The 27,736-nt window shown below is 45.6% G+C and overlaps 1 protein-coding gene and 1 long non-coding RNA gene across 8 annotated transcripts in view; one reads left to right on the top strand and one right to left on the bottom strand.

Annotated features, from left to right (window-relative positions):
- Positions 1–27,736, top strand: part of NRG2 (neuregulin 2) — a 151,042-nt gene that overhangs the window by 98,300 nt on the left and 25,006 nt on the right. For 4 of the 7 annotated variants that reach the window (XM_090150669.1, XM_090150665.1, XM_090150671.1 and 1 more), the window contains exons 3-4: positions 4,925–5,043; positions 18,804–18,924. In XM_090150669.1, coding sequence (XP_090006795.1) covers positions 4,925–5,043; positions 18,804–18,924 — 240 coding nt within the window. Of the gene's footprint in view, positions 1–4,924; positions 5,044–8,737; positions 8,804–18,803; positions 18,925–27,736 lie in introns of all 7 variants that reach the window. The other 3 variants (XM_090150664.1, XM_090150668.1, XM_090150667.1) reach the window with 2 other exon arrangements.
- On the bottom strand, positions 17,427–18,346 carry LOC149915809 (uncharacterized). Its single transcript, XR_016471275.1, has 3 exons — positions 18,220–18,346; positions 18,075–18,136; positions 17,427–17,786 (listed from the first exon to the last, which is right to left on the bottom strand). It is a non-coding gene; the product is annotated as an uncharacterized LOC149915809 (long non-coding RNA).

Raw genomic sequence — 27,736 nt, forward strand, 5'->3', positions numbered from 1 at the left:
TATCTTTCACTTCTCCCACGGTCCCAGCAGTCAAACCTTGAGCAGGGCAGGTGATGGTTTGAGGGAAGGTGAAAGGAGGACTTTACCCACTACAGGAGAGATGGAAGCTGAGCTGAGAAGACTGAACCTTCCTTTTCTTAGCCATCTTATTTGATTGCTGTGCTTGAGGGTTGCTTTTTTTTTTTACCCTTTCTCATTCACTGTTTTTAAAGCTAATCCTGAATTAGCCAGATCTTGCCCTAGAGTTCATAGCATCCAGCACAGCCATGTGTTCTCAGGCACCACAAGCACAGCCAGCTTACCCAGCTCTGTTGTGTTGCTCTGCAACCGAGGGCAGGGGAGAGCTTGGGGCTGTTTCCATCTGGCTGTGCAGGCGAGAGCATGGTCCTGGCTGCCACTTCTGCCCTGTCTGGCAGAGCTGCTTTGCCATGGCCATCCTGGGTCTGCTTCACATTGCAATGAACTCTTCTGCCTGATCTTCTCATGCTGCTTGCTGGGGAGGATGAATGTGAGCCCTGCAGGGACACTGAGGCAGGGACACTGAGAGCCCCTGCTCAGGCCAGCAGAGTGGCTGATGGTGGGCTGTTGCCAGACGGTGCTTTGGGACTGTAAGCTGGAGGGCTGGATGGTCTGAATCTTCTTGCAAGCCATAAATCTGCTTTCTCAGAGCAAATTCACCACTGTGCAGAGTGCCGGGACAGCACATAGGCACCAACTGAATCAGTGGAGGGTTTGCAAGCAGTGCTCGTGGCACAGTGCTGGCCCCCGTGCTCTCTGCAGCACTGCTGTGCTGCCTGCCCTGGCTGGCTGTTCAGAGAGGAAGGGAGTTAATAGGTAACCACAGCAGTCTATTCAATGCCCTTTGCGAGAGTCACATCTGAGAATTTCTTTTTCCTAGGATCTCACGTGTTTTTACTATGGACTGTTTTCATTGACAATGTAGAGGCCAAATAAGGCATAGTCTTCCAGTTCTCTTCACTAGCTAATTCCATGACTTTTTTATTACTTCTGTGTTAGCTCTTCTATTTTTAGAAGACTCATAAAATACTACAATAGTAATAATCCGAGAGCTATTTTTGTCCTGCATGATGCAGAAGCAGTTGAACTCACACAGGGCTCACCGAGTCCTCACAGATCGGCGTCCGCAGGCAGCGCGGGCACCGAGGTGCACAGCTCTGTGAGGAAGTGGCCTGGGAAGGAGGTCCAGTTTCCACTTGGCAGTGGGCAGGAGGAGAAAAATGATTCAAGCGAACCGAAGCGCTGGTGGGAACATGAGTCCTGTCACGAAAAGTTCCTCCCTGGGCGGGATGAAGCGCCTGTTTCTTTTCCTCTCGCTGTACAGGAGGCCTCAGGGCCCAAGCTCATATTTCGGTGTCTAACTCTGAGATGTCTAAATTACAGCAAATGAGGCCACCCTTCCGAGCCAGGATTTGCCAGGATCTTTGTGTAGGTCTCGGCCAAGGGCTGATCTCCTTGCTTCCCATTGTAGTCTGGAGATTGGCGCTTCGAACTGCCCTCTGGGGGACTTGTTCTCTTGGCTGGAAAGGTATTCTGGGGATCCTGTTCTGGCCAGGCTGAAGGGCTCCTTGTGGATTCCACCCCCCAGGGCTTGCGGACAACCTATTCTCCATGTCTCACTTCTCCATTGGCACTACAGGAGATAATTAGTGCGTGGCTAAGTCATATGGGCTGAGGGTCAGAAAATACAATGAGGCAGATTTTTCCCTGGAGTACAGAAATGTCAACAGTGTTACGCTGCACTGAAATGATGGCATCTGTCAGTGACCCCAGCCCTTTCACTGAACAAACAGCCCGCGGCAGTGCCTTCCTCCAGAAGAATGGCATCGTCTGGCAGCCAGGCACCTTGGGAGGAGCACAACAGGGCTGTCCCAGGGGCCAGCATCCCAGGGAGCACAGCCCAGAAGGGCAGCAGGGGACAGGGAACTGTGGAAGGTCCCTCCTAGTGCTGTTACTTGGCGCTTCTTTACAAACACACCTCAGCCATCAAAGAAACAAAATGTCTGCCCTCCAGGCAGCAGGAGGAAGAATGCAAACTTGCAAAACCAATTTCCTAAGCAGCTTTGAGGTATTTCAGAAGCATGTGAAAGTAGTAAAGTGGAACAGAGATGGACTGCTCATCTTTCTCTCTGCCACACACAAGTCACGTAAGGCCTAATCTCACTCACATCTTCAGCGGAGTTCATCTTGTGAAGAGTCATTATTCATGGTTTCGAACTAAAAGAGGGGAGACTTAGATTAGATATAAGGAAACAGTTTTTTATACTGAGGGCAGTGAGGCACTGGCATGGGGTGCACAGAGAGGTGGCGGTGCTCCGTCCCTGCAGGCAGCCAAGCTCAGACCGGATGGGCTGTGAGCACTGATGGAGCTGTGGGTGTCCCTGTGCACTGCAGGGGCTTGGACTGCATGGCCTTTGGGGGTCCCTTCCAACTCAAGCAATTCTATGATTCTATGATCCATGTGCTTTAAAAAGTTCAGACTGGTGCTCTGAAACAAGGTAGTTCTCTGACTGTTTCAGGGCTTACTGGAAGAGAAAATTTCATTTTGCTGTGGCTATGCTCTACATTAAATCTCATCCTCTTCTGTACCTTTCATCTCTCTCCCCTAGGTCTCTTGCCTGACGTTATACATTGTACTGCTGAGGTCATTGGTCCCAAAAAAAAGCTCTTGATTTTTGTAAGGGGATCTTGCAATCCGGGAGAGATTCAACAAGCTGTGTTAGAAAATAAAATTAATCTCCTTTGACAATACAACAGTCTTGTGCATTAAAACAAAATAATCCTCTTTAGTTTCACCTTGATATCGAGGTTCTATAAATACTAGCATTGCTTTATATTATGCTCACATTCTCCTTCAGTTCCAGGTAAAAGACCATGTCTCTCATCCTGTTAGTGGAGATGAATCTGTCAAGTATGACCCCTTTCATTAGCTTTTTGTGTCACTAAATAACTTACTAATTCGTATATTTTGAATTTAAAAACCTTTATCTGCAAATGATCATGGATGTGGGTGATACAGAGTGGATTTTTCCAGTTACTGCACGCGGCAAAACGTGCTGTGCATATGAGATCACGGTGCAGCCAATAATCATTAGAATAACTGTTGTCTTGCAGCTGCAGGCAGTGTGTTTGTTAACGCTTTCAGCTTTCAGGACCTGGCCTTGACCCTTCGCTGACTGATACAACACCTGTCTCTGTGGAGGGAGAGGGGAATGGGGTCCTGCACTGGTTTCTACAGCCGCATAGGGCCAAAGCCCATCATCCAGTGCCTGTCATATCTCCTCAGCAAGTCCATGCATCAGCCTGTTGGTTTAGACCCCCACATTTGATCATGTTGGCCCACAGAACTTTGTACTGAGGAGTAGCAGAGACCTAGGATTAGTAGAATTCAGGAGACACACTGTCAACATTCATTTTAAAATTGTTCCACATGGGGCCAAAACTCTTGTAATTGAATGCTTGACCACATCCTGCAGAACAGGGCATTGCCTGTATCCTGGGAGCTGTACCAAGTCATCTCAAGTGCTTTTCATTTGCTAACACAGCAAGTGAGATGTTCACGCCGTGTCTTTGCACCATGGCTCCTGTAGAGCAGCATGTCAGGGTGTTGAAGAGATTTCAGTGCACTTCTGTGAAGGACTTTCTATGGAAAATCATTTGCACAGCCCAAAGTCCTTCCTAGATGACATATGTAATGTTGCAAATATTTCCAAAGATAATGGTTTTCCACATTAGAGGAATTCTGCCTTCAGCAATGTAGGCCAGTGGGACCTCTTTTTAAATCTGCCAGTGCTTCCAAGCTTCTCTGTCAAGTGATTGTATGACACAGACCTGAGACAAGAGCTTGGGGTAGGAAGCAGAGGAACATGTTCTCACCAGAAGAGAGCATAGGGTGTTTTTTGATAAGCTATCTAAACCAGAAGGAAATATAAAACAGAGGGTCTGATGAGGGATTTCCCTTGTGGTCTCATGAGTGGTCTTTGGTGTGCGTTGGAGGCTGATTGATCTCTGTCGAACCAGTTAACAAAGGGTTTTGCCTTGTCATCAGAGAGAAATCCTGGAGAATGAGACATGAGCCAGGTGGAGGGAAAGGGGATGTCCTTTTCCTGTACCACCACCATGTAGCTTCCATTCCCACAAAAGCACACAGCATGGGTTGTTAGGCCAGGTGAGCAGTCATCACCTACATCATCTTCTGATCTTCCTAGGTGCTTCTGGCCAATAAGATGATCATGTGGATGTCAGCCCGACGTGTCTGTAGTACACAATGGAGTGTGTGTATTTGGGGGAGACAAAGTGCCTGCCCTGTTTGCCCAGAGAAAGCTACAAGAGAGTTGTTTAGATCAAACCTCAGGGCTTTGGTTTGCAGGCTGGAATGCATGGGTACATTACCCCATGACCATAGCATGGGAGTTTGAATGTGCAGCACAGCTGGACATGGCAAGGGAGGCACTCCACAGCAGCTGAGCTGCTTGCCTTCCTTGCTAAGGTGCAGAACGTGCTGCTCCTCTCCTTCCTGCAGTCAGATCTTGGTGTTCTTCAGTAAAATGGCCTTTTTCTGGTGCAGGTCGGTGTGTTGGGGAGTTGGGGTCTTGGGTTCAACCCCTCACAAGACTTCTTGACTTTTCATATGTGGCCTTCCTGAGAGTGGGAGCAGATGTCAGACCAAACCATGGCGTCAGGCTAAGAGCAGTGGGTTCAAAGGGAGATGGTCAGTTAGGAAATCACGATGGCTGTGATTCCTGGGAAGGGTCTCATTTGAATCCTGATCAGCTGGTGAGATCAGGCAGACCGTCTCCTGCAGGAGGGGTAACTTACCAGGCAGCGTAGCAGGGCCAGGAATGGTTATTAATTCATGAGGATTGTTAGCAATTGAGTAAGAAATATCTGCTATACTTTTCAACAGAAAAATTTCCAGACTGCAGTTCAACAAGGTGAAGCTGGAAGATGCTGGGGAGTACAGCTGTGAAGCGGAGAACGTTTTAGGGAAAGACACCGCAAAAGGCAGCCTGAATGTGAGAAGTGGTAAGTGAAGAAGTCACTAAATGTCTTCAGCCATTTGTCATTCAAGCAGAAAGTGGGAGGTTCTGCAGGTGATCTATCTTGTATTTTGTTTCATGCTTTCAGGATATCAAGTAAAACAATCTTGGGAGATAAGAAAAATGAAGCTTAGCATAAATGTTTATCTTTGTTATCTGTCACTGGCAATGTGGTTCATTTACATTTTAAATAAACTTACAGTCTATGTATTTTTTAAAAAGGGCAAGGAAGAAAGAAAGCTGGTGGGCTTGATGTTATATTTTTTTAAAGATTTTCTGAGAAGCAAAACACACCAGAAGACAAGTAATTAAACCATAGCTTTGTGATGAGTGAAGTTGCTTTTGGTTTTCATCCTAGAATGTGTGCTCCATCTCTTAGAGCTCAGCGGATGGAGTCTGAGGTTAGGTGGTTTTATTATTATCTTGGTCATCGTAATTATATTGCTTAACATGATGATTTGGATGCGCCCTCCAGCTCTGAAAGTCCCTGCAGTGGTTGCCAGAAGCTGGGAGGGTGTGAGCAGGGGAGGGATGGCTGCTGTGAGCTCTGTTGCCTCAGCTCTTCTTCCTGCCATTCAATGGCCGCTGTGGGAGCCCTGGCTCTGCCATGTGGCCCTTTGGCACAGTCCAGTTTCACTGTTGCTGTGCTCTCAATAACACTGGTCACATGTGATGGAAGGTGCGTTTTTCCCACTGCTTTCTGGCATTGTTTTCTCTATTAACCTCTGCCTCAGCAAGGTCTGCAGTCCCAAATGTTTTGTGAGGCTGGAATACTGCATACCTCCCCCTCAGTTTCGCTCCTGCACAATGCCAGTGCTTGCAATGCCTGGGGAAAGCAGCCCATGCTCAGACCTGGAAAGTTAGCCTTGCTTTCTTTCTGATCATGGCAGGGAAGGTGTCTAGAACAAGCCAACAGAGGCAGTGCCGCTTGTTTTCTCTGACTCATGCTCTGGCTGTTCCATCACGATGCAAACAGCTCTGTTGGACTGGGAGCCGCGTATACAACCCTCTGTGTAGCACAGCCAGTGCCTGCTGCCACAGCCCTGCACACCTCCTCCACTCCTCCAGCCCTTACAAAAGAGGAAGACTGATGGAGCAGCGCCTGCTGCATCATCGTGCGTGCTGCTCACAGCACTAGGGCAATGCACATCAGGCTGCAGCAGCTCCCAGGTGTAACTCTTCCTGTCTGGCCAGGGCAGGAGCAGGTGACTCTCACTTGTGTTGCAGGAAGTGTGAGGACACACTTGAATTGCCCAGTAATGATTTGAGAGTACAAAAGCAATCAGAGACACAAAAATCACCTTTACCTGGTGGGAGATGCAGGCTGCAAGGGGCTGCAGATCCAGTAAATAGAAGATAGCCTGGTGTGTCCTGCTTGTGGTGGGGTCTTGATGAATCTGTTTTCTAAGCAGCCTTGAAAATCTACCTTTGGCTTTTGAGCTGAGCGGCATGCACACCTCGCTGCTGCTGATGGCTAGGGTATTAAACTCTAAGCCCATACAGGCTAAGATTCAGTGGTTGCTGGAGATGGTAATGCTGGTTCCCATTGCTAGACTTATGATGATGATTAGTTTTGCATCGGGGTTCATTAGTAGGGGAAGGGGTCAGACCATTCTTTTTGGGGTACGGGCCCGATAGCTTAGTTAGGGTGTTTGCAGATCACCTGGCAGGAGAGCAAGTATTTGCAATTAAAAGTTAGCTGTGGTCCTTTGTAAAGGTAAATAGGATGTTGTTGATCACTGTAGGCTTTTGTTACTCTGATGCTTGCTTGTGCCCTTCTGTTGCTTCTCCCTGGAGCTCCTCAGGGCAGAGCACCATTCATCTGTGCCTGTGCACTCACTTATGGAATCTTCCTCTTTCCTTCCACAATCTCCATACTGCTGGGCCTTCCTGGGGTCTGGGAAGCTTTCCTCATCTTCCTTCTGCACACTCCCTTCTTCTGTGATACCTTTCAATAGAAAGCTTCCCAAGATATCTGCTTGTCTCTGAACCCACGTATACTCTTCTGTCCCTGCCTGCATTACTCTTTGAGCTTTTTCTGACTACATCTCAGCTCTGCTCTGTACAACTCTATGAGTTGACAGCAATTAATCAGAGGTGCACAATCTCCCTCTCCTCGAAGCCTCCCTCTTTTCCTGAAGCTCACTCCAGCTATTGCTGCTATTGTTTATTCTGCTTCTCTATTCAACTTTGTCACTGCTGCCCCATCCCTGGTGACAGGGTCTTTTGGAGGGTGGAGGCTCCTGAGCCCCCCAGGTCCTGGCTAGCAGAGATGCTCACACACAAGGCCCTTGTGTCTGTGGATGGGGATGTCTCTGCTGGCAAGCATTTCTCAGCCTGATGAGGCAGAGTTGCTGTTGCAAAGTACTCATTGCTGTATTCTATTCCACTACAACTTTCCAGCCTTTATCACTTGCAGAAAGAAACACTGTAGTCCCATATATCTGTCTCAAATCACTGAAAATGCCACACTGAAAAGAGATTTTCCTTAGAAAGAGAGTGGCTGCAGTGCCATGGCCCCCCTGTCTCTTAGAAATTGCCCATTGGCCAAACCCAGCAGCTTATCCCTCCTCTGCAATTCTGGAATTTCCACAAAATACCCAGCTTGAAAATAGAAGCTTTCCTTTTGAAAAGCTTTGGAAGGGTGTTGGTTTCTGAGGAAATGCTTCTGGGTTTCATCAAAATCTGTTGTTCTTTGGTGCTCTTTACGGATTTTTATTACTTTGAGGTAAATTAGATGCTTTCTTAGAAGAATGTCCCATTTCCTCTCTATTGGTAGTGTAATATTGGCATCACAAGTGGGAATGAGAGCATAGCTGAGATGTGACAGTTTCAGACTCTTTTTCCTCAGAAAATTACTAGGCAGCTCCTTGACTAATGCCCCACCACCTCCTCTGCTAAGAACTTCGGGAAAACTTTAACTTTTCTTACAAACCTTTTTGCTTCCCTTCTATTTCCCTTTTCTTGGTGGCCTCACCATCTTGTCTCCACACAGCATTGCCTCCTGGTGCTTTCTTCTCCCTGCCTCTGGCAGTCAGGAGGGGCTCTGATCCAGAAGGGGCTCTTGCTGACAACTGCCTTAGTGGCTGTGGGCAGTGGACTTTCCCAGCCTCTTGCACTGTAAAGAGGTAATCACTACATGTGTTGGGCTCCCACACTGCCGTTGGCCTTGGCCTTCATCTCTTTCCAGCTCCTCCATCCCTTGTAAGAGCATTACTTTTTGCTGCAGAGCTGCAAATACAGGGTGGAGACTTGCCATCACGAGCCCATCTCACCTTTTCTTCAGCTCCACATTTTTCTCACTGTTTTGCTGCCCTCTTTGCACTCTCACAGCTGTCAGGGCAGTGAAAACCTGTGGCGATTTCACTCATCGTGCACACAGTGAACCCTGAGCCCTTTCTGTCTTTCTTTCGTGATAGAGGCCCAGCTGGTATAAATCCCTTTAAGGCGAGGGGATGGACATGTGCTGTGCCATGCCCCTGCAGGGACGCGTGTTTGTCTGCCTCTCCCCCAGTTATCCATCTGAGCATCCCCTCACCAGTACTAACATTTCAGCAGCCTCCCCAGCCTGTTCTGCCCAGCAGCCCCTGCTCTCGTTCTCCTCCCTGCATAGCTAAGCCCAATCTTCTCTGTTCAAATTAGATATTTTGTTCACTACTTTCTTACCTTAATTTCCCCAGGAACAACGAAAGCACCACAAGTTTTACCAGCCTCAGAAACTAAAATAGTTGTTATGGAAGAAGAGTGTAAGTACCTTCCCCCCCCACTCCCATACAGCTTCTTTCCCCTTATTTGTTTTGTTTTTATGAGACAAATTGCATTAAATGCTTGATTGCCTCCTGGAATCTTCTTTAATTGCTACTCTTCTGTGATTTCTCCCAAAGCCCTGATCTTCCACTAAATCTTTCAAAATACAACTTATATTGCTGTGTCCGTCTTGGAGAGGGAGAGGTTAATAGCTACTGCAACGGTACTTTGAAGAACACAGTACTTAAAATTGGGGTGGATTTTAAGTGTCTGCAGCTCTTCCAGTGCGTGGATTTATTGATACTTCTAAGATGTGCTTGTTGCAATTTTTGGTTTACGGATTTATTTTATTTAAACTTTTTGGGTCTAGGTGAAAAAAAAAAAACAAAGCAGGCTACAGGAAATACTAGAAAGGAGACATAAGGCATGTAAGAATATGTCAAAAGAAAGAGGAAGAAAATACAGCAGCTCACTGCTGTCACAATATTTCTTGAGTTTCCAGAAAGCAAGAAAAGATTTCCCAGAATGTTTGATTTGATTTGGTGGAACTACTTCTTAACATTCCCTCGTATTTAGCTGTCATGAGTGCAGTAGAAAACAGGTACAAATGAAAATCAAAGCATGGAACAATGTATACAAGTGTAACCGGGAGCCAGGCTGTTGGCTTGTGTCCTTCTCATGGGACACATTATTTGTGTGATGGAGAGCCTCTCCCTGCTCAGGGACACTGCAGCTCGCAGGGAGCATCAGCACGCTGGACAGCCCACCAGGAGCCTGTCCAAAGGCAAGCTGAGGATCAAGCAGGCATTTCCACATCTGTGCTGCATCTCCTTTCCAGCTGCTGAGCTGACAGAGCAGCTGGCTGCACCTCTGTGTTGACAATTCCGCTTTCCAGATTTTATAGGAATGTTTTCTATTTTGAAAGCTCCATTTTTATGATTTTAAAGGAAATCTGATTCTAAAAGCTTTGCTGCTTAGAAGACTATGCTTAGCATTTGACCAGCAGATTGAGGGAGGTGATTCTGCCCCTCAACTCTGCTCTTGTGAGATCCCACCTGGAACACTGCTTCCAGTTCTGGTCCTCAACAGAAGAAGGACATGGAACTGTTGGAACAGGTCCAGAGGACGGCCACAAAACAATCAGAGGGCTGGAGCACCTCCCCTATGAGGACTGAGGCTGAGAGAGCTGGGACTTCTTAATGTGGAGAAGAGAAGGCTCTGGGGGGACTTTATAGCAGCCTTCCAGTACCTGAAGGGGGCCTGTAGGAAAGGGGAGGAACTTTTATAAGGGCAGGTAGAGACAGGATGAGGGGAAATGCCTTTAAAATGGAAGAGGTTAGATATAGACTAGATATTAGATATTAGGAAGATATCTAATATCTTAGATATTAGAATTAGATATTAGGAAGAAATTCTTTCCTGTGGAAGAAGTTACCAGAGAAGCTTTGGATGCCCCCACCCTGGAAACATCCAAGGCCAGGCTGGATGGGGCTGTGAGCAACCTGGACTAGAGGGAGGTGGCCCTGCCTATGGCAGGAGGTTGGAACTAGGTGATCTTAAAGGTCCCTTCCAACCCAAACCTTTCTGTGATTCTATAATTCTATGATTCTGCAATTCTATAATTCTATGATTTGCTCTTTCATTGTTCTTAGCCTGCCACTGCACTGGTCACATCACTCTGGGATGTGGCAGCATTGATGCAATGACTGTACCATCTTTCCCCAGGATTTTCCCTTTGTGCTCATCAGCGTAGGTCCGTACAGTACATTTTCATCACATTAGATATATGCTCATTACAGTGAAAGCAAAATTTCAGCAATAGAAAGGAAACATGCAGAAATGCTGTGTGACCTGCACAGAACTTTCTCCTTTGGAACAACTTTTTTCCTTTGCTCTCTCAGTGTGGTAATGCCTGCTTGGCTGTCTGCATTTTTCTTACTGATATGAAGAGATGGTAAAGTCTCCAGAAATAAAGTTGTAATCAGCTATTTCCTTTACATTCTTTTTTATGTTCTTTCTCAACTTTTAAGCTAATAACACGTTGTCACTGATTTTCATGAACGATCACTGCTGGTCTATCACAGAACTGCATGTGTCTAACATATGGGGAAGTAATGAAGATGTTGTGAGTTCTGATGATCTGTAAGGATAAGTATCTCATTCTTATAAATTTCATGCATTTACTGTATATGTCTATATTCAAAAGCTTGTCTGTAGTCATAGGTTTTCTCACCTTGTTTTTTCACTTAAATGTTGAAAAAAATCCACTGGATTTTAAACACTATCTTAAGACAGCACTATGTGAGCTGGAGCTTGGTGATAGCTGTAGTTCCTTGGGAAGGGAGTGTGCCATGTGCAGGCAGCTTGGGCACATCGCTGCCTTTCTGCCCGTATTTCCCCTGTGAAGTATTGTTTAGCCTGTTAAATATTGTTAGATACCACCTTGTAAGTGCAACTGCCAGTAAATCCTGCTTCCCTCCTCTTCAACAATGGCTACAGACCTCTGGTTACTGCTGCACACTTGGCAGAAGGCAGGCTTAGATGCCTTGACAGGATTTGAAACACAACCCACATCTCCAAGGTATTCTGTTCTTGGCTAATGTTTTTCTCTGGAAGTCTATTGTTTGTCCTACTGTTTTCTATCTCAACATCTTCCCCTGGCTAGCTGGCACTTGACTTAAAGCTACTAAGTGCATGGGAGCAAGCCTGTACCATCAGTTCTTAGAAATGTTATGATGGTGTACATGGGATCTCTTCCCCAACTGCTCTTCCCTTTGCCTGCATGCAGCCTGCAGCAGGGCCCCTGGCTCCCTTTGACAGGGCACTGGTTGGTATGGGTCTCAGAGATCTCATGATGGTAAAGAGAAACCCAGGGATCTCAAGGTGTTTTCTGTTTTCTGTTGTAAAGACAATCCTAATATTAGTGTGGATTTGGGACCGAAGCCAGCAAACTCAAGTGATCTGGATTCAAATGCGTCTTGCATCCCAGTCCAGCTCATATGGGGGCAACAGCATAGCTGGGGGAAGTACTATACCCACCAGGGGGTATATGCATGGGGCCCCACTCCTTCAGTGGTGTAACACCTTCAGGTGAGAGCAATTTAGCAGGTGCAACAAGCTCTGCTGTGGAGTATGATGTGAGTAGGCCAGGTCACAGAGGCGCAGTGTCAATCTTAAGCCGCTTCAGTCCACATAGTCAAGCCAGATTCTGAAGGCCAGATTCCAAAGGGAAATCTCTGTTGTCTGAGAAATTGCTTCTGTGATGTTATGTATTTTGCCATCGTACAGTTGTCTCTGCCCTTCTCTGAATATACACTTACATCTGTGTGTTGCTGGACTAGAGCAGCCACAGAGATATTTGCTTAAAAAAAGTAATGGGGCCTAGAAGTTAAGACATATCTGTTGCTCTTATCAAGGAATTTTCCTGATGAGTCCCTAAGCATGAGATACTTGCCTTGTCCATCGTGAAAAAGTTAAATAAGACATGTTGTCTTGTGTTTGTCACGGACTAAGGTTGTGCATTAGGTGGCTACAATGGCTCTGTTCACAAGCAGGAACTTGCAGGGATGGGGTAACTTGATCGTGTGTCGTGATGAAGAGAGAAACGTCCTTTATACTCATTCCAACATCCAGAGTATTCAAAATGGTAATGTGATCCTGTCACTGTGCAGCATGAAGCAGCCAGACAAGGTTCTGGAGTCTGTGGCTACAGACCTGCATGGTAAACAAATGGAATAAAGATCAGAGCAATCTGTAAAGCATTCTGAGATGTAAAGTCTGTGCAGGATGAAGATACTAAAACTTTACCCATATTTCATTTCCAGAAGGTGAGGCAATGTTTGAAATCTCTGAAAAGAACAGGTAATTCCTTTTGCTTGTTTTCTGCTACTGGGTTCTCCCCTAATCCCTTTCCTTGACTTGGACACAGGTGAACTCTTAAGCGTTAAAGGAGAGTGTAGGCTGGGTGTAGGAAGTGCAGTTTGGATATCAGCAGACAGTGATGGACAGGTGCTCTAAGAAAACATGTGGATCACTGCAGCATGCACACCTGGGCTCTCTTCATGCCCTTTGTGTGGGACACTATCCAGCTAATCTGGCTGAATGCCTTCCCTTTGCTAGCCTATGTGGGCTGAGCAGTGTTTGCTGGGTCATCTAATTTCACTCCACTGATGCTCTGCAGCATAGTGAGGTTTGGGAGCAGGTGACAGAAAGATGGAGACAAAGCAAGAGAGGCAGTGCTGAGTTGTGCTGGTGGACATGTGATGTACTTGGGTGAAAGCTGGGCTCTCCAGATTGAATTGTAGGGCTTTTAATTCAACCACTCCCTTAAGTCCCTTTAAAGATCATCATGGAAGGGTAGGTGAAACAGCCATTCTTTCTCCAATTAAGTCCACCTCTCTGTGCATCTTATTGATGTCACTGGACTTAATTTGGACTCATTCAGTCTCTCCCTCTCCTATTTGCTGCCTTCTCCAATGCTTAGCATGGTAAATGATGGCAATTCTTTCAGTACTTCTCTCTCCCAAGTGAAATAAACCTGGTGGGCTGCCACAATTATAATGGCTCAGTGGTATCTTTTCTCAGGTGTGGTTTATAAGTCACATCTGATTGAAGCAAAACTTGAGCATCTACCACAGTAAGATGTGCTGAGTAATTAAAGTTTAGTCAATTCTCCTCATGCTCCTTCAAGGCCTGTCTGGCATGGTCTTTACTGGATAGCCATGGCAGATCTGCACAACAATTGTTAGGTCAATAACTGTTCACCCCACGTCAGTCTGGCCTAAAGGCACTGTACTCTCCTAGAGCTATTGATACAAACACAAGCATGGTGCTGTCGGTTTGGAGTGGAAGGGTGTCCAGCCAGCTCAGGGCACAGCTGGAGCAGATAAAAGCTGGTCTGCCAAGAGTCATGCAGACAGACCAGTTGTCAGATTAGACTAAAATAAGACTTGGTGTGGCCTTTGCTCAGAGAATTTAAAAGCCTAAATTTAGAGTCCAGAGCTGCAGGTGTGGTTGGCAATTGAATGAAGCCTGCACGTATGCAGGCATGGTACTTTGAGGAGGATGTGCCGGAGATCTCATTGTCGATCTTCAGAGAGAGCTGTGCTGTGTCTGAGTTGTGTTAGATCACATTCATTGCTTATTTTGCACAGTGTATTTCTGAAGTAACCATTCTGCCTGCTACTGAAGGTGTGATGTTAAGACAGGCCATTACGACTCTAAAGGCACAGAAGGGAAGTCCATCTGTGAAAAGTAAAGCGTGGGTTGGAAGCTGACATCCCCTTGAAGAAGTAAGGCAATATGGCCACCTTTAGGAGCAGGAGGCTATGTACCAGGGGATCTGCCTGTTGGTCTGACTCCATCGTGTGGGCCTGTCACATTGCTTCTCTTCTTGGGCTTAAGTGGTCTAGTCTGCAAAGCATTTGTGCTGGCACTAGCCCCGCTTTTTAAATTGTTGAGCAGATCTCCTCGCTAAAGTATCATGTTGCTGCTATTACAATTGATGATGGAGATTTGGAAAAATAAAATCATGTGGTGCTAAAACATAGAGAAAAACAAAGAAAAGCCTAGGAAGAGCTACTTCATAAAACTGGAGAGATCAGCTTGGAGAAGCAGCTGGTGGGGTTTTGATTATGCAGGACTTCATCCCTGCAGGACCTCTCCCTCAGTAACAGGCAGTCCCTTGGTGCTTCTAAGTCTTTAAACTTGTTACATTGGAACATGTGGACAGTCCATACAGAACATGTGCGTGTGTGGTTTTGATCAGCCATGTCTGTTGTTCTCAGATGACTGTCCTGAAGTCTGGCGTTTGTATTTTTGGGTGAACTTCTAGTCTGGCTTTTGATGCTCATGATCCCCACAGGAGATGGAAAGGCAATTTGAGCAGGATCTATTTCAATGAAATGCCGGAGTAAATGCTGGAACATTTCCAAATGAATAAACACATAGGAACACAAAGGAGCAGAATTTTTATGAGCTCTAGAGTCACTGATCCATTGCCAGGCAAGCCCCGGTCTGCACAAGCCCTTCTGATTTTATGTACAGATAGCAGCAATGAGCATCCAGCATCCATTCACTTCTAGTGAGAGAAGAGAGTGCTGTACCAAATGTACAAAAATCTGCCACTGAGAGAATGGTTAGGGTCAACAGTCCCTCCGTATGTTCATCAGTGTAAATCATGGATTTAGTGTGGCTCACTCTAGGATTACACTGCTCCAGCTGAGGAATAGGTTGCCAGACACCTTCTCAGCCATGTTCCCCCGACAAGGAGTTGGATGAACTAGGTTGAGGGGAACCTCAGCAATTCTGTGTTTTATCAGTAAGTACATGAGGCATATACAGAGCAGGCAATTTGTATACACTCTCTGACCAGCTGAGTTCATCTGTCTAACTGAATGTCTAAATATTGAGAGAATAAAGTGTCTGTACTCTGTGAACTCAGTAGTCAACATTATTTAAAAAAAAAAGAGTAGTGAAACTATCTCTGTTTCCCTGCTTTCCTCGACAGTAGCTGGAGTTTGTGAAAAATTAACTGTAATTTATAGTCCAGGCTGCATTAATTAACCCTTTGGAGACTGAAGGCAGAATATTTCACTCGATTCCTGAGAACAGACTGACGAGCTGCCTGCATGCGTGATATGAGTTGCATAAGATTCCTGGTATAACTACTGATGTTCTTTCTGTTCGGAGAGGAGAGGAAAGGTGAGGAGGAGGAGTCATTCACAATCCTATCAGTCAGAGGCATCCTTCTTTGCCCATCCTCCCCTCCTTATCCCTCTCCTTTGCTTTCAGCCCAAGAACTGAGCCTGGCTAGAGACTTGGGTGAGCTGCTCCAGGCTTTGCTCCACCTTGCCAGAGCTTTGTGACCAGTTGGCCTGTGTGCTCAGAGAGGCCCCTGTCTCAGGGCTTGCCATACTTATTCCCACTGGTCTCATTGTACCACTTCTTTTCTGCAGCATTTTTCATGCACACTCCATATTTCTTGCTCTTCATTTGCTGAAGTGCTTGGAGGAGGCAGCTGATACATGACTGATGTCACTGCACAAATCCCTTCCTTTTCTTCCATTGCCTTCACGTGAGTTCCTTTTCACCCAGGTTGCAGCTAACATGCCATTTCTTGCTCCAAACCGCTCCCTGATCTACTCAGATCTCCATTTATCTCAGTAACTTTATAACTTTCCAAATTCTTTGGAGTAGATGGGGTTATGCTGGAAGCTGAATGAAGACCTCATTCTACCACACCAGTCAGTGGGGAGTAAAATCTACCTGCTCTGACATGGCAATGAAGGTGCTGTAGTTGCGGAAAGTCTCCCTGGGTCACCAGGCACACCTGAGCGATGTTTGGAGTGGAAGTGAATGCATGACTGCAGATAAACTGCAGATGGAGCTCACTTTGCTGACATCAGCTATTGAGTTGCAGATGACTCAGGAGCAGGTACTTGCAAAGGTATTTCCAGTGGCTCAGGCTGATGAGGAAATGCACACAAAGTACAGTGACGGAACACAGTCGCTTGTGAGTCTGAATTATTCTGCCAGTGTGGTGGAAACCCACTGAAATCCCCCTTGGTCTCCATGCTTCATGCTTCAAGCTGTGTCTCTGTGATGTGCAGCCCAGGAGGGTTGCAGGAGGGCTGCACTGCAAACCAGATGTGATTACATTTTCTGAGCAAGACATTTTGTTTCTTGCTACTCCTGCTCCCTGGACTGGCAGGTTCCTCACTAACTGTTCTTAGCTTCTGGCCCCGAGGACATGAAGTCCTGGCCTCAGCAATATCCCAGAGCAGTCAAGCCCCTTTGGAGGCTCTGCACTCACTGTCCCCATGGAGGACTGAGATTTCGGGGTTATTATCAATAAGGTCTGCATTCAGTAGCTCCAATCTCAAAATGAACATTGGGAATTATTATGAACCCCGTGTGCACCCCTAGGCCACACTTTACCTGCAGCTCTGGTCTCGTCATCTTCAACAGGAAAAGTAGAAACAAAGATGGCACAGAAAGGCTTACAACAAAGTAACCTGTGTGTAGGAGGCTACTAAATCATTGCACTTTAGCTGGCAAAGAAGATGCTGCCTGTGCCAGCAAAGCCACAGGTAGCACAGGGGAAATGTGTGGAAATGAAGACTCTTTTCTTCTGATGCAAGGGCTAGAAAGGGTCAAGTTTCAAAAAAGTAAATTGAGATGTGTCTTTTCACATTGTGTACATAACACCAGAGTTCTTGTCACAAATAATGTGGATGCTACAAGATTAGATCTATTCAAGCAGCTAGACACATTCATGTAAGAGAAATCCATCACAGGCACTGCAGCTGACTTGAGGTTCCCTGAGCTGCCTATCCTAGATGGCCAGAAGAAAACTGCCATTGCATGCTGATCTGTCCTTCCTTAAGCATTGCCTATTTGTCAGACTCGTGTCGGGGCTAGTGTTTGACCAGTAGAGCTCAACTTTTGTTCTGACAGCAGCTTGCATTTCATGACACTCTTCTCAATCATGACCTGAGCTGACTATCTCTTTTTCTTAGCATTTTGAACATCTAGATTGTGAGAATGTGATTTTGTGACTCAATTTTAAAAAACCTTGTGCTTTGCTGAAAGAAAAGACACGGTACTTGCAGAAAACGGGATTTAAGAAATAATGACTTTAACAAGGTGCTCCTAGGAGAACTGACCAACCACCTCTTTTTCTGATAGACACAGCTCCTGTTGGGACATGCACTTCCCAAGCCTCATTCGTGTCAGTCTCTTTTTTAATTCTGTTTAAAAGAAGAAAATAGTTTATAATTGGATGAATATCCCATTATAATCCCAATCAGATGAATCTCTAGCTGGTCAGGGCTGTAATTCACACTGGTGTTAAAACATCATGCAGCATGGTGTAAAGTACTCAGCTGAAGGAATGGCCTTGCAGATTCTCTAGGTGCTATCCTTTAGAGCTCCTCAGTCCTCAACAAACAGTTCTCCACTGGTCATGGAAGCAATGTGCTGCTATAAAAATCATACAAACTCATTACAAAGCCATTATGATGGTTTTGGTTTCTAGTTCCCATTAAACTGAATTGGAAGAGATCCCAGTAAGATTAAGTGGAAGGAAGAAGTGAATTTCCCTACAGAAGTTTGGGAGTTTTCATATTTCAGGGGTGTTTGTGGGGAATTCTTTGTGTTGGTGGAATCATCTATCCTCAACTTCCATTTTATTTGTGCCTTACATGGCAGGAAGGCCATGGATGCTTTTGGAAAAGCATCGGTACCCAGGGAAACTTGAGTCATGCTTACTTCCACCTTCTTAGCACAGACTGGGACTGGTTGCCTTATCATGCCGGATTTCTGCTTGGTCTCTAGAAGCAGAACCACAGACAATACAGAGACATGCTCAGAAATAGGGGAGGAAGAGATGGAGTTGTTTCTATTTGCACTGGACCTGTTCTGTGCACAGTGAGGGCATTTGCTTCATGAGCTGAAAAATCATTTCCTCTGTGAGATGTGGAGCAGTCGAAGCATCCTCCAGTCACTGAAGTGTGCTCTGCTGGACACTTCTCTGGATCTTGGTCCAGCATTATGATGCAAATCAGGCCTCAGCAGCATGCCACCTCGCTCTGTGATTCTGAGAATGTGTTCTGGGCTTCCTAGTGCTGGTGCAGGATAGCATGCACTCAAAAAAGAAGGACGAAGGAGAGCTGGGGAAAGGCACTTCTCCACACAGTTTACCAAAGGGATGATCTTGTCCTGACACGCTAGTAACTTGGAGGAGGGCAAGTCCTCAGCTCCCCACTCACTTCGCCACCTCTTCCGGGAAGAGTGAGGTCAAGTTGTAGCCCCAGCTCCTGGAAAGGTGAACATAGGTCTAAAGGCATGGGCTGAGGTTTGTAGCTCCAGGGTTTTTACTCTGGCAAGTGAACTAATTAAAAATCATCTAAGAAAACAGAATTGCCCAACAAAGGAAATAACATTATATCCTTTTTGTGTTTGTGTGTGTGTGTGTGTGTGTTTTTTTTTTCCCTGCAGTAACCACAACTCTCTCCTCCTGGTCTGGGCATGCTAGAAAATGCAACGAAACAGCCAAGTCCTATTGTGTCAATGGAGGAGTATGCTACTACATCGAAGGGATTAATCAGCTGTCTTGCAAGTAAGTGAGTGTAGTTCTTGTGTCAACATGCAAATTACTTGGCTGTGGGAGAGGAGACTTCTGTGCAACTGCAGGAGAGGTAGCTCTGAAATTCTGGCAATTGCAGTTTGAGCTGTGCAGGTTCAGAATGGGAATCTAGAAGGGTGAGGGAAGGGGAAGAAGGTTCCTATTTTCTTTTTTGTGTGAGTGCCACTGCTGTTCCTGACGTCTCCTTCTTTTCTTAGATGAATATACCTGTCCTGGCTGTTTCCTTTCTTCCCTTTCCCTCTGCAGCTTCAGGTCCCTGAGCTCTCCCTGAGCTATGTCAAAGCTCCTTGCCCCCAGCTGACACCTCCTGTCCTCTCCTGTCCTCTGAGCAGAAGGACACAGCCACCTAAGGGGTGCCTGGCAGAGACCTGCCTTTTATCCCCCCCAGTCTGCTTCTCATGGGCCCAGAAACAGGTTTAGCACACAGCTCTTCACTACTGCATGCTTACCTATGTAATGGGCTGTGGGGTTGTTTATTGTTACCCTTCAAATACTAAAATCCAAAAGAACAGAAAAATAGCAAGGAGAAGCATTATGTATACTTAAAATGAAATTTCTTGGTGGGATTAAAGTGGGGCTGCATAGTCTGAGGAATGTGGAACAGAATGTGAGAGCTTTTCACCTCTGGTTCAAACTTATCCCAGTTAAAAAGCCCAACAGCATCTTGGTTCACCCTCCAAACCTGATGTGGATGAGAGTACAGTCTGATTCAGTGCTGGAGATGGGGATGTACCCAAGCCAGTGCACACCTCTGCCTGTCCCTGGGCTCCTGTGGATAAGCCTGATCTGGTGCCTTGGGAGTGGGACTTGATGTCTTGTGCCCAGCCACTGAGTGAGGTGAGGCAGTGCCCAGCTTGGCTGCTGAGCCCAGGAGTTTTGTAGTCAGCATCAAGGCACAACAGGCACCACTGTGCCCAGCTTGGAGAAGCCCAGAACTGATGGTTTTCTTCCAGACACCTCTGAGTGGAGAGGTTCTGCCAAAGATATTTACATCTGTGGATCTCAGCCTAGTCCCACTGCCACTGCACGGCATGATGCTTGCTAGGCAACTTGCCTCCTCAGGCCTTGAAGGATGAATCTGAACAGAGCCATCACCTCTCCTGTAAGGGCTGTGAGCTGGACTACGCTTAGCAAAACTCCCCTCCACTCTTGGTACTCCACTGTTTTGGCAGGAGTAGGAAAAGCCATATGGAAACACATTCTGCTGAGCTCCTGTGTTCTCACTTTCTAGTGAAGGATCAGGTATAGAGGAAAGACATGGTATCAGCAGTTTCTCCCAGTCCTCCCAGGCTTAGCTCTTCTGACACGAAGGGAGCTGCATAGGACAGAAACCAGTTGCTGTGGTCCTCGACACTTTCCATGTGTGTGAGATGAGAGCAGCCCTTCTACACCAAAGACCTGTGTTTTAGGGTAGCTGTCACTGCCTTTAATGTCTCTGTGGCACTGTAAGTTCATTCTGACAGCATCCCTCATTGAAACATGAGGGAAGACAGACACTATTGTGGTGTAGGTGCAGCCCCATGAGGCCCCAATAATTCCAGTGTTCCCATGCTTGGGAGGGCTCAGCCTTTTGAGCCTAGAGGAGCGTATGGTCCAACATCTTTCTCTGAGCAAAGTGCTGGTGCCAAAAACATAGATCTCAGGGCTATTTCTTTTTGAAAAAAACTTGAATCCAGATAAGACTTTCAGATCAGATAAATTACTAATTATAGCAAGAGTTACCTGAGGCCCTGCCGTGTGCAGATATAATCTTTAGGCTCTATTATCCCTCATGAAGGATAGACATGGTAATTATGAAGTGTCTTCAGCAGAAAGACTGATTTAACCAAGGTAATTCCTGCCCTGTGAAGAAACAGTCTACCTTCAAAAGGGGCTGCTATGACAGCTGATGAGCTCAGTGACAAATTCCATCAAGGTTTTATGTGCCGTGCAAAACAGACGTAATTATCTCATGTAATTTGGAAGCCATAATTTCCTACTTGCAAATGGTAAAAAGATTTGTTTCTGATGGGTCCTGAGATACCAGTTGCTAAAACCAGATGGGAACTGAATTGGTGAATGTGGAAGGGCAGCAAATGCTAACCAAAAGAAGGTGTTTGAAGATCTGCACTGTCACTGTTCATCTGCCAGAAAAGACAGTTCTGCATTAACAGGAGCCCAGGGGATCCAAGTGCTTTCCATGCAGAGCAGTCATTTCTGATCGTACTTCTTGAGGAAATGGCTGAATGTTCATTCTCCTTTAGTGTTTCTGTCATCAAATCATAGACTGAAGATAAAAATCCTGGATTTTGAAGTGATACAATTTAGAGTTTCTGGGACTCCAGAAATGTATAGTTATAGAGAAATGCAAAAGTATTTGAACTTTTGAACATATGAACATTGCATTTCTCTTAAAATGACTTTCCCAATAACTTAGAGTATTGTGAAGGCTGATGATGGATAAGATGACTTCAGTGTTGCCTGCCTGTGGACTAGCAAAGTAGCAAAGTGCTGAAATATTTCACAGCTTCCTTGTTGCACCAAGGCAAGAGATCAGCTGCTGTGTGTGAAAGATGCAGTGATTTGGATTCAGAGAGGAAGAAAGAGAAGGAGGAAAAGATGCAGGCTTTGACCTGCATTTCTCAACTCTGTAGTATGAGAGCCAGCCACACCATCGCTCTGAGATGTGGGCTTGGGGGATATCATTAGGTTCTTCTGCATACAGCCTCTTCAGACGCCTTGGTGCAGAGATAAGACAAGAGCCACGTGAGCCTCTTGAGCCAGCCATGACATATCTAGCCATACACTGTTCCCACTGTGCTGCTCTGGATAGAGTCATCAGAGCCTTGAGGGTCTTCTGGAACTGTATGCTGCCTTGCAGTCTTCTTTCACCAAATGCTAAGGAGATTCCAGCATGCCTGGCCTTCATTGATACTACTGGTTTTTCACTGCGTTCAGAAGACAGAATTTTAATGAGTTCTTGTTCACTACCTGTCATCATTCTGTAATCACAAACAGATTTCATTGAAGATCCTTGCTGTGGTTGTTATGCCTGGCACTCTGGAGCAAAAAAAGAGCAGCTGGATTCTCAAACGATTTCTTCTGAAGTGGCTCATACTTATTTTGTTACAGATATTGCCTAAATTGGCAGCTGGCCTCTTAGTATAATTTTTAGCAGGCTTCCCAGAAATACATTCCTCTTGGTCTTTTAAATTCCGAGGAACAAACAGCAGCTCATCTTTTGCCTGCAAACTCACCTCCTCTCTCCCTTTTCAATACACTTCATCTAGACTTTGGAGAATGCAGTTTCTTAACCAGGGAAAAGCCCAGAACGGCATTGGAGCTGTGCCAGGCAGTGTGTCTGTTCTGGATTGTGTGCTTGCATATATCAGTCCTTAATCTGAAGTAAATTCTACACATGCTCGTGTTAAAGGATACTCAAATATGATACAATCTGTGTTTTTATGCATTCTCTGCAAACAGACTACCTGGAAGTTAGATGGGAGAAGTCTGGTCTGCCTTGGATATTCTACAAATTTGAGGCATAAACCCAGAAATCTACTGAACCACACACATACAGAATTGGTTCAATAGCCTTAGAAGATTAAAGAGCCTGGGCTCTTGTTGTCAGAAAAATTTCTTGACCTTTCTCCAGACCATTTTGCTCAGAGAGGCCTTAGAAGGTGTATGGACTGTTTTCTCGTTAACAGCAGGGAAGCTGCGAGTTTGAGTCAAGCAAATTGCAGTGCCTGCAGAAGGGATGCACACAAGCAATTTTCAAGATCTGGGACACAAATAGAGATGTTGCGTCCAACTGAACTCAGTGCTTGGGAAGGTTTGCAGCCTTTGACTGTGGGCCTGCCTCATCCTGGAGCCTGTTGGGTTCTTGGCACAACTTGGAGCAGCTTGAGGCGTCTCTAATCTGTTATCACTGAGTGCCAGGTCCTACAGGATTGGGCTAGTATATATGTTACAGCAGAAATACTCTTATTCCCATTTAGGCCTTGGCACACATCATCTTCAGTTGGGGTCTTCTGAGCCGAGCAAGAAGAAGCAAAGTCGACTCTCTGATGCACAGCCCTCCTCTGCTACATGATTCTTTGGTGTGTTTAATGCAGTTGAAGTGGCTGGTACTCTGGAGCAGGACCTTAGTGAACTGCGTAGGATTAAAAGACATAAAGAGCTTTAAGAGCAACCTCCACCCCCATGATCAGGCTGTACAGGTTGTGTTCGCAGGACTCAGGTTGAAGGATTCCCAGATGCTGACTTTCTGGGTGTGGGCTGTCTACATTTAACAAAATTACATATTCTCTGAAGAGCTCACAGTGTTGAGCTAGGGGTGAAAATCACCATATACTATTCCAAGTCTCCTTAACCAGCCAGGACTAGTTCATTATGCTTTGTATACTGTTTATCTTGGGTAATGAGATCAGGTACCTTTTTGTGTTCAAGTATTCATTCAATGCATCCAGTTCAATGCATTCCCTTTAATGCACACGTAACTATAGCAGACCCTTGAGAACATTCAGAGTGTGGAAGCTGATCCTTCAACAGCCAGGCTCAGTGAAGACAACAGTGTTGATCCCACTGAGCTCCCACAACTCGGTTGGAGCTGCACTGCACTATCTTCACGGAGGCTAGAAGTGGATGTCCCTGTGGTTTGGACAGCAAACATGCCTTGATTAGCTGCTCTGGATAAGGCCTCTGCATTTATTCTGATTGCTTTCTTTTCTACTTATTAGTAGTTCTGTGGAGTCCAAGTGTTTTGTGGCTCTTAAGAGCCTGATATCTGGGACTGGTCAGGGGACAATGACAGAACTGTCTTCTTTTTCAGCCCTTTGCACAAATAAGCAACATGCTTGAGACATTTCTCCATTTCCTTTTATCAGTGCATTGTGTCCTTCTGCTACAGCTTCTCCTTATCTTGTTATTTTGATGCACCTGCTTGTTTACATTCTTTTGTAGCATTGATTGCATTTGAGAGAAACCACATTGGCATAAGTAAAGGAAAGGAGGGTGTAAAGGAATGGACCAACACTTGCAAGATTTAGGTCAACAACTGTGCTCCCATCAGGAATATTATTTTAATTATTTGTCTGATTAATAATTAAATAATAATCAACAATAGTCATTGCTCTGCCCTATTTCAAGGTAAAGTGACAAATTTTTTCAATGAATCATTTAAACCATTTTGCTTTGTAATTTTTGAGATGCTTTATTTGGCTGATGATTGCATATTTTTTCCATGTAAATTAACTGAAATTCATCCTGAACTCAAGAGCAGACCTTTATGGATCTTTTGAAACGTGGAAAAAAAATACTAAAAAATCTCAGCAATTGAACGAACTGGTCAAAACTGACTGAACTTACTGAACGTTTTCCAGCAACAACAGAAGTTAAATAGAAAAATTCCTGACCAGTTTTGTTGATAGCATTTGCAAGCAGGAAATTTTGATATGTAGCAAGTGGAAACTTGTTTTTAATTTTCATTTAACTTGTTAGGCACAGAGGGATAAAGTCAAGTAAGGCAGTCTTGGGTATTCTCCACACAGGCTAGGAAGGGGGCAAGTTGCTGTCTTTGAAACATTGCTGCAGCCTTATAAGCCTTGCAAGACTGTTCTTATAGACACAACTTTACCCACTTCCCTTCTTAAAAGAAGGAGCATGCAGGGCCTCCGCGAGGCTGGTGAGTGGACTGGGGAGTCCAAAGATACTACATGAAGGAACAGCCTGCCATTCATTCTGCTAGCATAACCAGCCCAAATCGCCTGGCTAGAGTCAGATGTGTAGGAAGAAGGATACCATGATAAAAGACCACTGCATGACTTTTGGTCTTAGGAAGCCTTAACTTTCAGGTGTGTCACTCAGATCTTATGTTTAGCTGCTGAAGAGGAGCTGCTCACAGACCTGTAATACAGAAAACAGCAGATTCTGCATGCAGAAAGGGTGCCTTCCATTTGCTCTGCTTGTCTAGAATGGGAGACTCATGTGCTGTGCAAGCTGGAAATTTCTTTCCTAGATGTCACAGCTGGAGAAATGATAATAAATAAAAAAATCTCCAGCCTAGGAGTATCAGACAAACAGGGGACCGTGGGCAATGCATACTTTCAAAGTTATCCTGGTCACTCATGCTGCCAGCAAGCTTACTTCTGGGAAGTAAGGACCCAGAGGAGAGAGAACTGCATTTGTGGCTTCTGAGCAGTCTCATAATACACATCTTCTGCATGGGACTGCTAGGGAAGCACATCATTTTGACAGTCTGGGAGGTGACAAAAGGTGGTCATGTTTATGAGAACTACTTTTTTATCACTTTTCCCTATGCTGATTCACTAACAACTAAAGATGAAAAGCCTGAGCTGACCTAGACAGGGAGATGACTGTTATCTATTGCCTTCTATCTAGAAAGTTCTTTTTCCCTCCCACGCTAAGCTGACGGCTGAGATCTAAGGATGGACTATATTGTAGCTGTCATGGCATCAAAGCCTGTTTGACATATTTCTGTTCTGCTTTTTCACTTCTTACCAATTTGTTTTTCTGGGTTTTATTCCACCATTTTTCAATTGATTTTCAGTCTTTCCTTAGTGGCATGCAGTTTCAGTCACGTTCAAGTTCTAGCCATGGCTGAAATCTTGCAAATGTGCATCTGAGGCAGTTTTAGCTCCCTTCAGACAAAATGTCTGTTTCCTTGGCTGGATAAGACATCTGCTTCATTCATGACTTCCCTCCAGGGTACCCACGGCACACACATGAACTGAATCTCTAATCGCAAACAAATAGCCAGAACATTGTAAGCTAAACTGGATGTCCTTGAAGACTACTCATTGACTTCATGAGTGTCAGTGATGATGAATAAACTTAAGAAAAGATTGGGAAGACGACATCTGTTTTGGCTGCTTTGTTCAAACTCCAGTGCAGTCTTTTAAAGGCTTCTCTAAAATCAGCTTCACCAGGGCTGTCCTTGTGAGTCTTCATCATCAAATTGCCTCTTTGATTGCCAGCAGGGCATCTTCACTCTACTCCCAGTTCCAGCTTCCTCTTCTTCATCACAAGGAAAGTCAACAGGCCTTTTGATGGTAATCCCTTGAAGGTGGTACCCTGACTTGAAATGACATTACCACTATGCTTACCTTTCCTGGACTGCAGGATGAACATCCAAGAATCACATTTAATTAAAAAAAAAAGGGTAATTTTCTTCAAAGATATTTGCCTGACCAAGGAATCAAATCTCCAGTTTCAGAAGCAGCATGGACACTGAGAAACACCTGTATGCCTAGGGAGCACAATGAAGCTTCATGCAGAGCTGTGCCCTTAAGCACCCCTCAAGCAGGTTGGAATATGCAAATATCCCAGCACACTCTTATGTGGATATGTTAACACAGGACCCAAACACAATGTCGCACAAAAAATAAAATGGGTTATGAGCATGAGGATGCCCCAACTTTGCTCAATGCAAATATACCAAAACTGCAACAAAAACCAACATGAAATCGAGTGTAAAAGCCACTTCAGTCATGCAGGCCCTTTCAAAGCTTTCTTCTGTGAGAGGGACAACTAGTGAAACGTCCCCTGGATGTGGGCACCTCACCTTTGAGAACTGGGAAATTCATTCCTTAGAGGAAAAACAGACGGGTTTGGAGCTGTGGAGGCAAAATGGAAAAGGACAGTATGTGGGATGGAGAAATCACATAGCCTTTTGTTGGCTATATCTTGTACAACTTGGATCATGCAGCATTCAGAGGTGTATCTGTAAGTCCCAAACAAGCATCAGAATTCACCCTGAGCTCAGGATACCTCTGAGTAGGAGCTGGCTGTCCTCAGGATGACCTAGTTTAGGAGCCTGTGACAGTGATGTATTAGTGTACCAGCAAGTGCCTCAGGCTTTTCCCTAAGAGTGTTAGTACAGGTCTCCAGGCAGAGGCTAGACCTCTGTGCATGGGATGAGTTCTGCCAGTCTTGACCATGCCAGAGCTGAGAGATCTTTTTACTCTGGCCTGCCTTGTGCCCAACCATGTGGCATTTCTTCGAGTACAGCCAACAAGCTCTTTCCAAGTCCTCAGTTGACCCTCACCTCTCGCATTTGGAGGGGAGCCCTCCAGCTCAGAGAAGTCTGTATCCTTTCACCCTCTCTGACTCTCTCTCTCTTCACATGAGAAATAAAAAATTGCTGAAAAACGCCGCCTGTGTTCCATTAAGCAGAGAAAACAGGAGTTCCTCTCTCTTCTTGGCTTCTTTTATTGCCGCTGAAGTTGCATATCCATAACATGCCATCTAAACGTAAATCTGGCAAGAAGAACAAATGCTACTCTAGCCCTTGAGCAACAGCACAGAACTGATCTGCCAACACTCTTTTGAACTGCAAAGCTTTGATCATATCAAACACCACAGAGTTTGAAACCATCACTTCCTCCTCTCTTTGCTGTGCCACAGACTGCGAGCAGACATTAGTGTCCCTGTGGCAGACTGGGTCACAACTGCAGGGCTGGGACTTGCGCCAGGACCTGGGCCTGTCCCACTCCCCCCAGCAGGGTGTGCACGCTGGGCCCGGTCACCTGGCGCTGTGCTGAGGCTGCTCTGGCTGTCTGCTGGCCCTCACACTGGATAGGCAAGGAGTTAAGCCATTGCCTCAGCTTCAGGGCTCCAGTCCTCACTCTGAAGAGCATTTTGGGCTCCTTGTTGGCCAGCTGGACCTGAGGCCGAGGCGAGGGATGGGCGCAGCACAGTCGAGGTTGAGGAAAGGCTGACAACAAGATGCAAAGCCTGCAGAACTGCTTGCGCCAGGAAGTTGGAAAGCATGTTAAAATACTTG

The sequence above is a fragment of the Phasianus colchicus genome, chromosome 15 (assembly GCF_987193195.1).
Source record: "Phasianus colchicus chromosome 15, bPhaCol1.hap1.1, whole genome shotgun sequence".
Taxonomy (NCBI): domain Eukaryota; kingdom Metazoa; phylum Chordata; class Aves; order Galliformes; family Phasianidae; genus Phasianus; species Phasianus colchicus.